The sequence below is a fragment of the Vombatus ursinus genome, unplaced genomic scaffold, assembly GCF_900497805.2.
Source record: "Vombatus ursinus unplaced genomic scaffold, bare-nosed wombat genome assembly UNPS02014810.1, whole genome shotgun sequence".
Classification (NCBI taxonomy): Eukaryota; Metazoa; Chordata; class Mammalia; order Diprotodontia; family Vombatidae; genus Vombatus; species Vombatus ursinus.
Genome location: NW_020954588.1, coordinates 42,770,530 through 42,789,146, shown reverse-complemented (window position 1 = coordinate 42,789,146; position 18,617 = coordinate 42,770,530). Strand labels below are relative to the sequence as shown.

At 41.4% G+C, this 18,617-nt stretch overlaps 1 protein-coding gene across 10 annotated transcripts in view; it reads right to left on the bottom strand.

Moving 5' to 3' along the window:
• Positions 1-18,617, bottom strand: part of VEPH1 (ventricular zone expressed PH domain containing 1) — a 222,831-nt gene that overhangs the window by 194,163 nt on the left and 10,051 nt on the right. For 9 of the 10 annotated variants that reach the window (XR_003570348.1, XR_003570350.1, XR_003570349.1 and 6 more), the window contains exons 2-3: positions 13,349-13,645; positions 1,920-2,135 (exon numbers count right to left, since the gene is read on the bottom strand). Coding sequence is in view for 6 of the 10 variants with exons in the window: in XM_027876085.1 (XP_027731886.1) it covers positions 1,920-2,135; positions 13,349-13,486 (354 nt within the window). In the remaining 4 variants the exon portion in view is untranslated. The remainder of the gene's footprint in view (positions 1-1,919; positions 2,136-13,348; positions 13,646-18,617) is intronic. The other variant, XM_027876086.1, reaches the window with a different exon arrangement.

The window sequence follows — 18,617 nt, the reverse complement described above, 5'->3', positions numbered from 1 at the left end:
AACTTAAGAACTGGGTAGGTAAACATATCAGGAAGCCAGAAGTCGGTTTACCACTAAGAATTTAGCAAAAGTGGGTCAACAATGAAAAAAAGTTGAATAGGAATTTACCCTGACCGGGTGACATTGGAGCAGGTGTGATCTTCATGCAGCCCAAGAAAGCAAGAGAGAAGAGAGGTATCATCCACATGTGGGAGTATCACAATCAATCATACCTCTTGCAGTCAAAATGGCTTCCCATCATCCTTCCCTTCCAGCCAAATCCTATCTGATCTTTCAAAATCCAGCTCAAATTTTACCTTCTCCCTGAAACCCTCCTTGGCCTTTCTATTCATATTAGCTTTACACATGTATATTGCTTAGCCCCTCATTTGGTACTTACTATATCAATGTACATTGTCTTACATTGATAGATTTTCAGGCACACATCATCACCACCCCAACTAGATTATAAGCTCCTGTGGGGCAGGGATCATGTGTCACTCTTCTCTGTACTGCCCCACAGTGCCTAGCATAGTGCTCTGTACGTAACAGGATGGAGCAATTCATAGCTAGAAGGGATCTCAATGGTCATCTAGCCTCATCTCCTTTTTTCAGCTGAAAATTTTATATAAGTAGTAAATAACAGAACACAAATGAAATCCAAGGACTCAGTACAAATCCAGTGGATTTTTCCCCGACTCAACAACTTTCTGTTCCTTAGGCAATCATGTATGTTGATTTGGATTTGTGTCTGAGACAGATGTTCAGATCATGTAAGTCTACTGGATTTTATGTCAGAGGATCTAGCTTCACATCCTGCCTGCCATCTGTGTGACTTTGGGCAAGTCACTTACACACTTTGAATCTCAGCTTCCTCTTCCATAAAATGAGCAAGCTGGACAAGGCCTCCCCAAAGGCCCATTCCAGTTGGAAATATATGGTCCTATGATCAGGAGAGGAGTTATCCTTGGGCAAGAATCAAATGTAATGAGATGAATGTATAGTAAAATGTAGTTGACACCCATGTAGGGCGAGAGTGGCAGAGATCTGCATTCACTAAGAGAGTACTCTTAGTAATGAAACTGGAGTCTTTGAAAGTATCAAGGCAAAGTATTAACAGCTGTTTTCTGTCAGGGCTAGCTTAACTATCAGAAGCATGAAGGGGACTTCTTACAACATCCAAGCCAGTGAAAATTGAGTCTTCTGAAAAGTGAGCTGAAAAGTCCAATGCACATCTTCCTTAATCAACAAGCATTTTTAAACCCCTTACTATGTACTAAGCACTGAGGATTAAAAGCTGAAAAAAAAAATCAAACAGTCCCTATAGTCAGGGAGCTTCTTTTCTATCAGAGAAGACGAAATACAAACATCAAAGTACATACATAATAAATATAACGTGTACAGCATATCCCAAAAGTCTTAGGACAGTTTTAAGCTATTACAACTTAGCTGTGCCTTTCATGGGGCCAAAGTGATTTTAAGCTATGAAAGCTAAACACAAAACAAAACAGAACAAACAAACAAAACCCAAATTGCCCTAAGCCTTTTAGGACACCCTATATACACAAGAGTTAGATACAGGATAGTCAGTGAGGGAGGAAAGGCACAGGAAGTTGGGAGGATCAGGAAAGGTTTTTTTGTGGAAAGTGGTGCTCAAGCTGAGTCTTGAAGAAAACGAAGGATTCTGAGGCAGATGTGAAGGGCGAGTGTGTTGTGGGCGTGACAGAGAGCCAGAGTGAAGACAAACAGATGGAACATGAAGAGCTGTGTGTGAAGAACCAAGCAGAAGTCATGAAGGGTGAACTACTATAAGCTCCCTGAGGGCAGGGACTGCATCCCCAGAGCTTAGCACAGTGCCTGGCACATAGTAGGTGCTTAATGCATGTTTATTGGTTGATATTGATCGATCAATTGAACTGCACAGTGAGAAGGCAACTCACCTGCAAAATACAACTCGTGATATCAGAAGCAATTTTTGCGTGTGGGGTATCCTCATCTTTTCCTGAAGGTCTGAGATTGTGCTCCAAGCAGGATTCCCAGAGAGCCACGAGGGCCTTGCCATGCTTCTCGATGGACTCAGTCTCCCTGATGGCTGTCGTGATGCGAGTGATACAGATCTCAACCACAGCTTGGTCATTGCAATTGGATGAATAGTCCTATTTGTAAAGGGAACAGGGAGTCCATAAACTGTACTCCTTAACCCCACTGGCTGCCAGCCAAGGGGGTGGCAGCTTGAGATTTTGAGCAAACAATCTCCCCACCACTAGTAGCTAGCACTCATGGACTTCATAGGCCACTTGGGTCTTTCCACCTGGAATTTCTAGCTACATGACCAAGCTCAGGCCAGTGGGTGGGTTCACCTAGCTTTGAAAAAGTATGTGTATCTGATGAAATTATTGAGATAAAAGTCAAGAACGATGGAATAACCTGAAGGTGGGCCCTGATTGAATGCATCCCCAAATTTCACAAAGATTGTTTAGTCTGTGAATTTTTCACAGTGTAAAGAAAATTAAGTCTAGATTATACCAAATCCTAAACAATCTTCACTCTAACAACTGCGTTCCCAGAGAAACTCTCTTGGGTCCCCGAGATTCCTAGCTCCAAATCCCATTTTTGTCTTTTATATAGATGAATTGGCAGAGTCAGAGGAGAAAAGATAAAATTAAAGCTAGAACCTAGAACTATATGAATGAAATTATAAAAAAAACTTTTTATACAAATAAAATCAGATTTAAATAATTGGAGAAATATGAATTGTTCATGGGTAGGCAGGGCCAATATAATAAAAATGACAATTTTATATAAACTAATTTATATATTCAATGCCATCCCAATTAAGTTACCAAAATTATTTTACTGAATTAGGAAAAAAAATAACAATTCATTTGGAAGGACAAAAATAAAAAAAAATATTAAAAGAACTAATGAAAAAACTGTAAATGAAGGAGCCTTAGCAATACAGATCTTAAACTATGTTATAAGGCAGTAATTATCAAAACTATCTGGTACTAGCTAAGAAATAGAAAGGTAGATCAGTGGAACACATTAGCCATATGCTTTACAGCAGCAAATAAATATAGTAACCTTGTATTTGACAAGTGTAAGATAAGACTTAAATCTTGGGGATAAGAATTCATTATTTGGTAAAATTGTTGGGAAAACTGGAAAGCAGTCTGGAAGAAACTGGGATACCATTTACCAAGATAAGACCAAAATACATACATGACCTGGATATAAAAAGAAAGATTACAAGAAAATTTGAAGAACATGGAACATTACCTATCAGATTTGTGCACAGGTGAACAATTTGTGAATAGACGAGATAGAGAATAGTTTGAAGTATAAAATTAATAATTTCAATTATTCAACTTTTTAATTGAAAAGTGTTTGTACAAATAAAACGAATATAGCCAAGATCATAAGGAAAGTAGAAAATTGGAGAATAAATTTAGACAGTTTCTTAGATAAAGATATATGTGTGTGTATAAGTTTGTAAATCTATAAGAATATGAGTCATTCCCCAATTGATAAATGATCAAAGGATATGAACAGGCAATTTTCCAATGAAGAAATCAAAACAATTTATAGCCATGTAAAAATGCTCTAAATCACTACCGATTAGAGAAATGCAAATTTAAACAACCTTGAATTGTCAGTTTATACCTATCAGATTGGCTAAAATAATTGAAGGGGAAAGCAACAAATGTTGGAGGGAATATGAAAAAATTGGGACACTAATTCACTATTGGTGAAACTGTGAACTGATCTAGCCATTTTGGAAGGCAATCTGGAAATATGTCCAAAGAGTTATTAATCTGCCTATACTCTGTGACCCAGCAACATCACCACCAAATCTGTTTTCCAAGATGATTAGGGGAAAAGGAAAAGAACCTATATGTTCTAAAATATTAATAGCAGCTCTCTTTGTGGTGGCAAAGAACTGGAAATTATGGGACAGCCCATCAGTTGGGGAATGACTGAACAAGTAGCATATGGTCGTGATGGAATAGTACTGTGCTATAAAAATAATGAGCTTGATGATTTTGGAAAAACATGGAAAGACTTGCATGAAATAATGAAGAAAGAAATGAGCAGAACCAAGAGAACTTTGTATACAGTTACAGAAATATTGTTTGAAGAACACCTTTGAGTGACTAAGTCATTTTGTTTATAAGTACCAAAATTAACTACAAAGGACATATGAAGGAAGACGCTATCTGTATCCAGACAAAGAACTGATAAATAGAAGTGTATCTAGAAAAATTTTACATATGTGTATATTTATATATGTATATATACTTACATACATACATACATATTTGTGTCTAATGTTAGCCATCTCTAGGGCTGGGGGAAGGAAAGAAAAAAAGGAAAAAAAAGTTACATGATACTTACTATATATTTAAAAAGAATAACAAGTTGAACATAATAGTTTCATGTGCAATTTTTGCAATTTCATGTGCAACCACCTTTTTCTCTGTTCTAATATGTTATGGAAATGCTTTTTTATTTCTTAAGTTCAGAATAAAATAAAATGTTAAAAAAATTTTGAAAATGAAAATAATGTCATGATTAAAAAAAACCACAACAACTAAATCTGGGGGGAGGATCTTTTTCTTCCACTTCCTAGATTCTTTATAATGTATATGTATCCAGCAAAACCACTGGGCTTTGGGTCTACCTTACATCAGGATTCTCAATGATTCAAACAAAATTAGCCGATGGCTAGCATTAGGCTATAATAGTACAGTAATGTAAGAGGAAAGTTGATTATATTGCTTTTGTATTATCACTAAAAGTTCCCATGTGTGAATATGCTATAATCCATATCTTAACTCTGGACATTTTCTCTGACTCTCCTCCATTCCTAGAACTATTTCCCTGGTCTTCCCATACTTCCTTCAAAGCTCAGCTAAAGCCCCACCTTCTACAACAGGCAGAGTATTCTTCACTCTCGAAGAGGACCATGACATCAAGGATGTGATGCCATGACATGAGTGAATTGGAAATAAGTGGCAGAGGGCTGTGTAAAGTCACCAGCCTCACTTTCTCCCCTGGAGCCCAGAGGGTAGACACTTGATAAATGTTTGATGAATACATCCCTTTTTACCCTGTCCATCCAAGCTCTAGTAGCAAGATGGAAAAAGAAAGAGCAAATAAGTGACTGAGCCAAAGCAACCACCTCACTGGCTGTGTCTAGCAGAGTATGTGCTGTCCCCTATGTCTGCAAAGAAAGGAAGGGGATATATTTTTGTCAACTTCTCCCTGGGGCCAAGCTTGGCTATTATAGTCACACAACATTGTTCTAAATGTTGACTGGGGCAGCTAGGTGGTAGGGTGGATAGAGTGTAGGCCCTGGGATCAGAGAAGACTCATCTTCCTGAGATCAGATCTGGGTCACAAACACTTACTAGCTGTGTGATCCTGGGCAAGTCATTTAACGCTGTTTGCCTCAGTTTCCTCATCTGGAGGATGAGGAGGAGCTAGAGAAGGAAATGGCAAATGACTCTAGTATCTTTGCTGAGAAAACCCAAATGGTGTCACACAGAGTTGGACGTGACTGAAATGACTGAACAACAAGAAAATGCTGGCAATTCTCAATCACAACAGTCCCCAAACTCAAGAAAGGCACATTACACTGAGCGATTGTATGTTTTAAGTCACTAGTCTATAAAGGTTTCAGTAGCTCTGGGAAATCCTCAAGAACCTGAGGCAGGAATCCTAAGTAAATACACAAATTATGATATATCCCATGGCTTGATAGCTTCGCAGATGGTGGGTCAATGGTAGCAGATATTGCCACTGGCAGCCCTGGATATTCTGGGGATTCACATAAAGTTGGGATAAAAGGGATTCTTGACTTCTAGTTTCTCTACTCTTCGATCCATCCTACACAAAGTCACCAAAATAAATTTCCTAAGGGGCAAATCTATGGCACTCCTCTAGTCAAGAACCTTCATTGGCTCTCTATTGACTTTAGGACAAAACACAAATTCCTCAGCTCAGTATTTAAAGCCTTCCACAGTCTGGCTCCACCTGTGGCTTATTACATACTACTGACCTTCCTACACTCTATGTTACCACCAACCCTTTCTACTTACTGTTACCACAACATGAACTTGGCTCTGCATCTCCTGCCAATGTGCCTTTGCATAGGATGGTTCCCCCTCCTGGAATATACACTCCCTCCTCAACTCCTCCTCTTAGAATATCTAAGCTTCCTTCATGGTTCAGCTCTTAGGCTACCTAATCCCGGCAGCCTTTCCTAATCCCCTAGATGTTAATGCTTTTCTTCCACAAATGATCACCACCCCCTGTGCATACCTTGTGTCCCCTCTTAAGTCACTTGACATGAAGAGTGGCTTCTTCAAAAATCGCATCACCCATAATTCTAAACTGCTTCCGACTTGGATTTTCACCAAATCAAAATAACACAAATTTTGTCAGACTTCATGATCAATGACAAAATAGTGTGTGCTGTGTAACCCACTGCCCCTGAAACATGTTGGTTAAAAAGGGAAAGGCACCATAGCAAAGAGTTGGCTGCTTTCTTCTTCAAACAATTTATGCAAGATAAAGAGACACATTATTTTAACAGTTTTAAGTGAGGTCTTAAGTGAAGAGTTGAAGGATTTGGAGTGAATTGGTCAGCCTCGCCCACATATTTGAACTGGCAATGAGGGCTTTCCAGATGAACATTCCAGGACACATCTTATTCTAGCTCCCTAGTTAGAGGAAGGAAAAGGATAGGGAGGGAGATCATAAGTAGGGTTAGAGGTTACATGTCCTATGCCCTCATTTTACAGATAAGGAAACTGAGTGCAAGAGAGATTAAGTGGATTGCTTAAGGTCACACAGCCAGTAAGAGCAAATCCAGGACTCAATCTCAGGTTCTGAAATTATGAACCATAAAGCCAATTGTCCTTTATTTCTAGAGGGAGAAAGAAGGGCAGCTAGGTGACTCAGTGGATAGAGTGCCAGGCATGAATCCAGAAGACTCATCTTCCTGCATTCAAATACAGCCTCAGATACTTAATAGTTGTGTGTCCCTGGGCAAGTCACTTAAGCCTGTTTGCCTTGTTTTTCTCATTGTAAAATTATCTGGAGAAGGAACAGCAAACCACTCCATTATCTTTGCCAAGAAAACCCCAAATGAGTCACGAAGAATTGGATATGACTGAAAAATGACTGAATAGCACGTTGTCCAATGACTAACCAGACAACCGTTAAGCAACTACCTACATGAACTATGGACTTTGTATACTGCATATCTAAAGACAGCAGTTCCACACAAAAGAGAGCATTCCAGTTGGCTTGGTCAATGAAGAGTCTGTTTGGATGGCACCTGTGATGTTGGAAGCTTCCAGTTAGAGTGGATTCTTTGTAGGGATCTTTCTGGGGCTTTCCCCATGAGCTCCCACAGTGAATCTTTTTCTATCACCTTTATTAAAGTTATTTTTATTACCATGCTATACTACCCATGTTTTGGCATCCCCATAATGTGAACTCAGGCCCCCTGACAGTCACCAGATGTCTGGCTCAAAATATACCCACTCAAACATACACAGACACACCCTTGCACATAATAACATATCATGTTTGAAGGGAGTTACTACATTAAATTTTTAGTTGAATTCAATTCAGCAAACATTTATTAAGTGATTATGTGGAATTTATGTGGCTATAAAGACAAAGATGAAAATGGTCTCCTGCCTTCCGGAAGCTTCATTTTGGGGGTTGGAGAAGAAAATAGTACATAAAAAGATAAATCAATACAAGATAATTTAAGGAGGGAGATAACGTGAAACCTCGGGCAAAGTGGGGAGCAACGGTGTCCAGGAAGGTTTGCCTGAGAAGGCAGCATCTAAATGAAACTCTGAGGAAGCTAAGGATGCTAGGAGGGGAGGATGCTAGGCAGGGACACAGGAGATACAGCTGACTGAGGAACAAGTGGGCCACATCCCCTACTAAGTAGATTGATAGGAATCATGAAGGGAGAGTCACACATAACATTCAAATTCCATTAATTTTATGACAGAATAACCATTTATTTACTTATAGCATTGTTTCCACCACTGGTCTGCTTGTACAGGGAACCTAGTGAGGCAGATGGCAAAAGGCCTGTGTTGGCTGGATCTCTCTGATTACTTTTCAGAGATGTTTATGCAGTCTGCCCCATAACCTTCTGGACTGAAAGGCATCCTGAATTCAAAGTTGTAAGCAGGAGATTTGGAGAGGGGAGGACCTGAGTGGGAGTCCCAGGTCTAGCATTTGCTAGTGGGCTAACTTTGGGCGAGTGACCAAACATCTTGGACCTTGGTCAGCAAGGTGCAGTGGACAAAGTATTGGGTTTGAATCCCAACTCTACCACTTATTATCTAGGTGGCCTTGGGCAAATCAATTTACCCCCACTGAATCTAGTTTCCCCAACTGTAAAATGAGCAGATTGGACTTGGCCTCTTAGGTTCCTTCCAATTCTAAATACATACATACATACATATATTATATATATATATATATATATATACACAGAGAGAGAGAGAGAGAGAGAGAGAGAGAGAGAGAGAGAGAGAGAGAGAGAGAGAGAGAGAGAGGTACAATTAGTGATTTTATTGGCATACGAGCTCCCAGGGTGAAAACTCTTTCTACCGATATAGATTGGCATCTGCTCTGCCACTTAGAGACTAAAAACTGCTTGGGGCACTGAGACATTAAATCAATTGCCCAGGGTTGCCCAAGCAACATGGGTCAGAGGTGAAGCCATATGGTGGGTTCTCTCTCCACTGTTCTACCTGGCTTCTTAGGCCTCACAGGAAGGAGAAAGGAATAAGCAGTCTACCTATACACTGAGGCAAGGTTACTTGGCCAGAGTAAATGAATGGGCCGTTGGAAAAGCAGAGCATAAGAAAGCAAAAGGCATAAGGAAAGGCAGATTGTGAAAGAACCACAAAGCAGGGAGGGATGGAGAGAAACTGGGAGCCATGGGAGGAATCTGAGGAGGGCAGTAGCATCCTCAGAACAAAGTCTAAGGAAGGTCTCATGATGGTTGGTTTTTTGGACCAACTAGTGTAGAAAAGTACCAGAAATGTGACAGGGCTAATATAGCAAAAGCAGGAGACACACAGAGCCCAGGCCAACGATTCCATTTTGAAGATTTCAGGGAGGGGCAGATCTTCACTGTGGAGGAAGAAACAAAAGGCACCAGTGTGTGCCTGAATGTAGGTAGAGAGGGAAAGGAAATCAGAGGAGGTGCCCCTAGATCTGCAGGCTCCTGTTCCTGAGGTATATCCCCTCCTCCCATCTCGCAGCTGAACCCACAACTGCCTTGGCATCTGCTAAACACCTTCATTCTGGTTCCGAAGTCAAAGGACCTGGATTCAAATCCTGCTTTTGGCACCTACTACCTGTGTGACCTCAAGCAAGTTGTGTTCTTTTCCTGTAAAATTAGGGTGTCATAATTGATGGCGCCCAAGGTTCCTTCCAGTTCTAAATCCGACGCTAGAAAGTCACTTAACCTCCTTGGAGCTAAGTTTCCTTCTTTGTAAAAGGCAGGAGTTGTATTAGGTGGCCTCTAAATCCCTGACCCTCTGATCCTATTAATGCACGTGAGTGGGGATTAAACAATGTCCTGTGACCCCTCCAGACACTATTGCCTCCACATTGTTTTCCTTATCCAACTGTGAGCCCCTCAACTGTGGATCCTATTGCTCCCCAGATCGGACATTTCCCTGCCTACCCCCCACCCCGGTCAAGATCTGGCCTGCACCGGCAACACCAATATACCCACATCTGAAATGTACACAGCAACTCACTACTCTTACTACACTCGCGGTCCTGCCGAGTGGCGACCTCTAGTGGGGCTGTTAGGCTTTAGGGAATTTCAGTGTGAAAAATGAATAAATCACCTCCTGCCCCCACTCCCTATCCTCCATCTCCATTTTGTCGATATGTCCTGATTTAGTCGTTTAAATCCTTTACAGAGATGAAAATCAAGGGCACCTTCAGCCGACTTGTTCCCAGTGGAGCAGGAAGGATAGGATGACTAGAAATAAGCAATATTCAGAAAGTGGAAACAATCGGCATCTCGAGCCAAATTAACTTGATTAATGTTGTGGGAAGAAATGTGGAAATGTAAATGCTGTCAAGACATTACCTGGGAAAAGGAGAGCGTTTGGGCCATGGCTTCCCTAATTGGTGATTTAGAGTATTCACGGCAGCCAGTGAGAGGACTTAGAGAGCCTGGCCTGCTGGATGCCAATATTCCTTTTAAAGGACTCTTAACTACAACATAAGTGAGAGCCGTTATCTTGGGAAAATATGCACATTTGCTAATTCTGGGCATCGTGGCTTGCTTTCAGCTTCTGTCCTTTGCCTAGTTGGCACGTCTGTCGAGTGTGGGCAAACACTTTTGAGCTGAGCGGATGCTAGGTGGTTTGAAGTACAATGATGAGGGGATCCAGGCTTGACTAAAAAGCTGACACCGATCATGGCAGCTTAGTAACTACTTCATTTTTCTTTTCTTTAAATAAGTGTTTTTTCAATGTCCTTAAAATAGTCATTGCTATTTTTCAACAACTTCTTTCCCATCCTTCCATTTGCTTAAATCAAGTAGAAAAAGTACTAGCTTGGGAGCCAAGGGACCTAATGTCAGGGTTCAAATTCTGTATTTTCCTACCTGTTTCTGAGTGATTTTCTTTCTCTCTTTGAGTCTGTTTCCTCATTTGCAAAAGGAGGGGATTGGACTGAGAAGCACCATTCAACAGCGTAAAGAACAATGGATTTTAAGATTGAGGACCTGAATTGAAATCCTTGTTCAGCCACTTATTATCTCTGGGATGTTGGTAAGTCTCTTGTCTCTGGGCCTCAGTTTCCTCACCTATCAAAATGAGAGCATTGGACTAGATGACCTCTCATGATTTTTTCCAACTTTAAATTCTGTAATTCCATAACCAGATAACTTTTTGAGGTCCTTTTGGTCTCTAAATCTATGAAGTACAGTTCAGCAAATCAAAACTAATACGTATCTGACAAATCATGTCTCATTGAGCAACTGTAGTCCACCACCTGCCTGCCAAGAGGCTGGTTGACTTCCCCATTTGTCTTCTGAAGTCCTGATGTCCCTACATTAGTCATCATTCCTTTGCTTTTAAATAGTGTTTCTCTTCATACCGTCGTTAGTCATTCTCTTTAGAAAGTGCTTTTGAAATATATTTTGTTTATATGGGAATAGGAGGAAGAAGGATGATGAATAAATTTAGCTAAGTTTTTGCTGATGTTTCTCCTTTTTGAGAAAGACCAATGACATGACAGCGATGATGTCATGACTTTCATGCAAATTGGATTTAAGTGAGGAGAGTTGTGCAAAGTTGTTAGCCTCACTCTCTCTTCCTGAGCTAGTTTTCAATATATGCAAATGAAGTGTAGGTACCAAGAATAAAAAAAACTGAACAAGATTGGGAAAAGTAAATCCAGCTGCTGGTGGCCTCCTGCCCCAAACTACCTTGTATTCATTTCATATTTTTTTAAACACACTTAGAAATGGGTTTCTTGTCTTACTGCATAAGGCATTATACAAAGTAATGAAGGAGATAGGAAAATAAGGCAAGGCAGATAGACTGCAAGTTTCTTGAAGGAATTTCACTTACGCTCAAAAACGAGTGTTCAGTATTCAACAAAGAGCTCAGCACATAGTTGGAGCTCAATAAAGGTTTGTTGATTGATTGAACAGAAAAGCACAAGTGAAGGAGAGGATTCCTGTCCCTTAAGCGTTGTGCATAGCTGCCACTTTGGGAGATGGGAAGGTTACTGGATTTCCCATATACTTCTTGAACTCAACATGTCCAAAACTGAACTCATGATCTTTCCTCCCAAACCTTCCCCTCTTCCTAACTTCCTATTCCTGCCGTTGTTATCGCCATTCTCCCGGGCACTCGGGCTCATCACCTAGGTGTCATTCTTAACCCTTTACTCCCTCTTACCTCCTATTGTCAAGTCCTGTCGCTCTTCCCTTAATAAAATTGTTCGTATACACACATTCCTCTCCTCTGACACAGCCATCACCCTGGCAGTACAAGCCCTCAACACCTCATTCCTGGACAATTGCAGCAGCTTACTGGTGGGTCTGCCTTCCTCAAGTCTCTCTCCACTCCAGTCCATCCAATGATATGGTCTAACGGTGTTAGAGTCCTTTCGTTTTGGGGATTTGTTCTGTGAAGTTTGGATTCAGTCAAAGGGCCACACTTGGGGACCTAGAGGGCCATGTGTGGCCTCAAGGTCACAGGTTCCCCACTCCTGAAACCATATCATTCCTCCCTCCCCCAATTCAATGAAATCCAGTATCTCTCTCTTAATTCCAGGATCAAAATCCTCAAAGTTCTTTATAAACTGGCCCCTTCATAGCTTCTAGTTTTCTTGTACCTTCCTTCCTCCGTGAGCTCTTTGATCAATGATCCTGGTCTACTTGCTGTTCCTTGAACACAATTCTTCATCACCCAATTCTATGCATTTTCGCTGCTGTCCCCCAGGCCTGGGATTTTCTCCCTCATCACCTCCACCTCTCCCTCCATCACCTCCTGGCTTCCTCAACTTCCTTCAAGTCTCAGCAACAGTCTCAGCCTTTCCCAGGCCTCCTTAATCTTAATGCCTTTCCCTTTGAGATTACCCACAATTTTTCCTGTAGAAATTTTGTTTGTACATCATAATTTGCAGACTGTGAGTTCCTTGAATGCAAGGCTTCCCCCCACCCCTTTCTTCATATCTCCATCTCTTAGTACAGTGCCTGGCACATAGCGGATGTTTAATAAATGCTAATTGTCTGTTGCCCCCCCTTTTTATTAAACATGACTTTTGTTCCTATCCCTTCATCTCCATTCAATATTTATATCTCAGCCCAAATGCCTTTTTGTTTAACTGATTTCGTTAGGCTGAGCAGGCTGATCTTTAAAGGACAAAAATGCTGAATTTCTGTGCTCATTCCCTCTCTCCATTTAACAGAAATTGCTCTTTGCCAAGAAGGCTCAGGAAATTTGAAATATGTTCTGTAATCCCCAAAGCCCTGTTCTCCAAGAGTGAACAGAAGGCCGTCTGGCAATCATAGTCAAGCACCAAGACATCAGTCACTGCCTACCTTGTTAATTCTTTCTACAAAATCAGACTAAAACAGCCCAGTAGGACCAAGATCTAAAAATCCTTTCTGTCCTTTACCCCCCATCTCCTGCAGATGTCTTGAGCACAACAGAATGAAGGTTCATTCCCCAAGGTTCCTAGCTTTGATTTATGTCACTCACCTCCCTTATATTTTATTTTTCTCACGATCTGGCTACATGACAGAAGAGATTAGGAACCCTGTCCAAGAAACAGTGTTACTTACTGAAGATGAGCTAATTATTTTAATTTGTTCCAAAGCTTCCGACAGGCTTTCTTCAATCTCTGAGTCATTCAAGGAGAAGAGGTCCCCAGCACGGGAAAGGTCCCTTTGTCCCAAAACCAGTCTGAACAGATGATGCATGGCGGAGCCCAGAGGGTATCAACTCCACTTCTGGATACACACAGCCATGTGCTTTCTTTTGAGAGGGCTGTTAGCATCGAAGGGCATAGCAAGGGAGGCACGTGTTTTTCCTAGAAAGGTAGTTTTTTCTTTGGACTTGGAGATTTCTTCCGGTACACTCTGAAAGGGGGGAAAAACACATGGTTTACTATGGAAATCAGCAAAATAGCAGGAGGCTTGGAAGAAGATTCAAAGTCTTACCAGAGAAAAGATGCTTTTTAAAAATATTTTTACAAAGTGTCTAAGAATTTCAGAGTTAAAAGGGATCTCAGAGGCTGTTGAACCCAACTCATTCCTGAACAAGCATCTCCATTTCAATTTCCCTGGCCAGGGTTCATCTAGCATCTGCTTAAAGACCTGAAGTGAGGTAGAGCCATGGAAGCTCCTTGAGGTCAGAGACTGCCTTATATGTTAGTACTTGTACTCTTAGTTGCTTAGCAGAGTGCCTGATGTAGTGTTTAATAATTCTATCTACCTGTCTATCTCATGCATTTTAATAGCTTCTACTCCATCACCTGACTCTTGGCATTTTCACTGGCTGTCCCCCATATGTTACATTCTCTCTCTCCTCACCTTCACCTCCTGGCTTCCCTGGCTTCCTTCAAGTCTCAGCTAAAGTGTCACATTCTATAAGAAGCCTTTCCTAATCCCCCTGAAATCTAGTGCTTTCCCTCTGGGATTATCTCCAATTTATTCAGTCCATATCCTCTTTGAACATACTTATTTACATATTGCCTCCTCCATTAGACTGTGAGCTCCATGGAGGCAGGGATTGTTTTTTCTTCTTTCAATTTTATCCCCAGCACTTAGAACAATGCTGGGCAAAAAGGAGGTACTTCATAAATGCTTATTTCTCTCTCTCTGTCTCTGTCTCTGCCAGGCCTGGCAATTAACAACATATACCACCAGAATTTTTATCATCTATTCCCCAGGATACTCATTAGTTTTTTAGTCATTCCAATTTCAACTTCCTTTAAGTGATCTGTTATCTTACATTGTTGTAATTATTACACATATTGTTCTATTGGTGCTTTTTATTTCACTTTACATCAGTTCATACAATCTTCCCATGTTTCTCTCAGTGTTTCATATTTGTCTTTGCCTATTCAGAATAATACATTCAGGTATCACAAATTTTTCAGAAATTTCCCAATAAGTGGGTAACCACTTTCTTTGTCAGTTAGTCAATAAGCATTTATTAAGCACCTACTATGTTCTAGGCACTGTGCTAAGTGCTAGGGATGCAAAAAGAGGCAAAAGACAGTTCCTGACCTCAAGGAGCTCACAATCTAATATGGTAGACAACAGTGTTTTAGCAAAATCATGTTAATGACTGAATGGAGGATGGATTGGAGGTTGAGGCAGATAGACCCACTAACAGGCTCTTGAAGTAGTCTGAGGGAGAACTGATGAGAGCCTGCACCAGGGGCAGTGTCAGAGGAGAGAAGGTGAGTATTAGAGAGATGCTGCAGAGGTGAAATTGACAGGCTTCAGCAACAACTTGGAGATGGGGGTGGTGGTGAGAGATGAACGATACAGGAGGACTCAGGTTGTGAAGCCGAGCTCTAGGAGAATGGTGTTGCCCTCAACAGTAATAAGAAAATCTGGAAGAGGGGGAACACTTAGGGGAAAAATGAGTTCATTTTTGGACATGTCAAGTTTAAAAATGTCTACTGGAATCCAATTTGAGATGTCTGAAAGGTAGTTTGGAGATGTGAGATGGGGGTCAGCAAATAGGTTAGTGCAGAATAGGTAGATTTGAGAATCATCAGCATAGAGATGGTAATTCAATCCATGGGAACTGATAAGATTGCCAAGTGAAATAGTACAGAAGAAGAAGAGAAGAGGGCCCAGGAGAGAGTCCTATGGGACACCTATGATTAGAAGGCGTGACCTGGATGAGAATCCAGCAAAGAAGACTGAGGAATGGTCTGATAGGAAGGAGGAGAACCAGGAGAGAATGATATCTCAAAAACCCAGGGAGAAGAGAACATCAAGAAGAGGGCAACCATTAAAAGCAGAATCTAGAACTGTAGAATTGTTAGGAACCTCTGAGATCATCTAAGCCAAGGAGAATGCCCTCTCCAGCACATCCAATGAATGACCACTCAGCCGTTGCTCCCTCCTAAGGAAGCAGAACCCCCAACTGCTATTTCACATTTGTGATGACTTTGTTGGGGGTGTTAAACCTAAATTCACTTCTTTGTGACTTCCACCCATTTCTCCTCTTTAGGCCTTCGGAGTGAAGAAGTCTTATGCCTTTTCAAATACTTGAAGAGAGTTATGTTTGGGCAGCTGGGTGGCCCAGTGCTTGGAGTCAGAAAGACCTCAGTTGAAATCCTGCCTCAGACTCTTGCTAGATGTGTGTTACTTCCAATAATAAAAAAGACTATTTTCTGGAGAACTAGTACAAGCAAGTGCTCTCACAGTGGTCAGAAGAAACAGGACAAGCATTAAATCAAGATCTCTGAAAAACTATAGTATCCATTGTGAAACTTGGGAGACGACAGCACAGGACTGCCCAGCATGGCTTGCCCATACCAAAGAAGGTGCTGTGCTCCATGAGCAAGGCAGAATCTCAGCAGCACAAATGAAATGTGAGCTGCGCAAATCCAGAGGCCTCTCCATCCCAAATAGTCTAACAGGCTATTTGTGCCTGACCTGTGGTAGAACCTTCCAAGCTCATATGGGACTGATCAACCACAGCCAAACACACCGTACCTTGACCCCAACATAGAGATATCACTTTAGTCCTCTTTGAAAATGAAAGACAAATAACAATTAGATTGTGACCCTGCACAAGTCATTTACCCTCTATTTGCCTCAGTTTCCTCATTTTCTAAAATGAGGATAATAATAGAACCTACTTCACAGTGTTGTGAAGATCAAATAAGTTAATATCTATACTGCACTTCACAAACCTTGAAGTGCTCTACAAATACTAAGTAATAATAATAATAATGATTCCCTCTCCAAGTCTTATCTTCTCCCACACTAAACATCTCCAGTTCCTTCAACCAGTTGTCATACCACATTCCATGCCATTGCTTCACCATCATGGTGAAGACCGTCCCTGGCCTCCTTTGGACACACTCTAGATTATTAATGACTATCCCATAATATGGCACCTAGAACTAGACACAGCACCACCAAATGTGGTTTGACTAGGCCAGACTTAATGTCTTATCCTGGACGCTTGTCTACCATAGCAAAACTCATGCTGAGCTTGCAATCCTACTCAGTCCCCACGTCCTTGTCCAGGCAAACTCCTATCTAGCCACGCCTTCATTATCCCATGTTTGCAAAGTGTATTTTTGGAACACAAGTGTAAGACTTATTGTTATCACTATTAAACATATTAGATTTGACCCAACGTTCTAGCCTGCTCAGATGTTTTCATATCCTGTCATCTGGTGTCTAGTCTAACTCTGCCTTCCAGCTTTGTGTTATCTGAAAATCTGGTAAACATGCTAGCTATATTGTTACCTAAGCCATTGATAACAATGTCAACAGCAGAGGACTAGACGCCAATCCCTATGGCACCCCTCTAGAGACTGCCCTCTAAGTTGATATTGAACCATTAATGACTACAGTTTGGATCTGGCCATTCAACCAGGACCAAATCCAACCACGTGGAAGAAATTGTAGGATCCAAGCCTTTAGATCTGGAAGGGACTCTTTTTTGTTTTTGTTTTTTAGTCATTTTTTGGTCATGTCCAACCCTAGAGATCATTTAATTCACGTCTCCCCTCTCATTTGACAGTTGGGAAAATGGAGAGCTAAGGAAGTTGTAACAACAAAAATATCACCTTTAAGCACTGTCTTTCCCTCCAGACCAGCAATGTTGGCCTTTCAGCCTCATTTTCCTTATTTGCAAAATGAGGAGGCTGGACTCTCAGACTTCTAAAGTCTCTGCCTCTATGGTCCCTTCCAGCTCTCAGTCTATGATTTTAGGATCCTACTTCCAATTATAAATGATCTTTTGCATGTGTGATCCTTACTACAGGGATATGGCTCCAAGCTAGAGGAGCTGTGAGAAGGGGCAAAAAAACAAAACAAAACAAAACCTGACAGCCCTTAAGAGTCTCTGCTTCCATAGAGTGGGTGGGGAAAATAGAGACAGAGACAGTCATTCAGAAAGGCCAACAGGAAGACAGAGAGACAGAGAGAGAGAGAGAGAGAGAGAGAGAGAGAGAGACAGAGAGACAGAGAGACAGAGACAGAGACAGACATAAATAGAGAGAGAGACAGAGAGAGAGACAGAGATATGGCAGGACAGAGACTCCAACCTGAAGAATTGCTGCTTTGGGGTGTGGTTGTTTTGAGGGATCAAATACACCATATTCTTTAATACAGAAGTGTCAGATCCACTACTGCAAACCTTTCAAGTGCAGCCCAAATCAGATTTTGTATGTGTATAGCTTCACTGGACTGTTTGACTCCAGCTTGCTGTACCCTGGTAGGCTGCCTCCTGAATCAACAAGGCAAAGCTAGAAATCCACTCCCAGCCTGGAAATATACATGTCGGGTGGGAGAGGGAGGAAGGGGGAAAGAGAGAGGGAGAGAGAGGGAGAAGAGGGAGAGGCAGAGGGGACAGGGAGGGGGAGAGAGAGAGAGAGAGAGAGAAAGAGCCAATATATTCATGCTCAACATGCACACAGACATACACACATGTATATGCACACACACACATATACTCACACATAAATATCTAAAACCAAGTTCATGGCCCCAGGGTAAGAGCCCCTCCTGACTCAGTTATTCTTGTTGGCCTCGGAGTCAGGAAGAGTCTTTCCTCTGATGCTTACTGACTCTGACCCAAAGTTAGAGCCCCTGACAACCTTTAAGTCTACAAATTACAGAGCAGGTACTAGTCTATACGAGGAATTTCCTCCTTGAGGGCACCAGTGAAATAAATCACTGGTCCAGGCCAAGCCCCAGGTCTTCTCTTTCAAAAACAAAAACAAACCTCTCTTATAAATGTAGTCAGTGGTTCCCTCCCCCCCACCACCACAGATTTCTACATCTTCCTCTCTCCAGATAGCCCTTTTACTCTCTTAGAACCTTCAAAGGAGAAAGTTTACAAAAACTC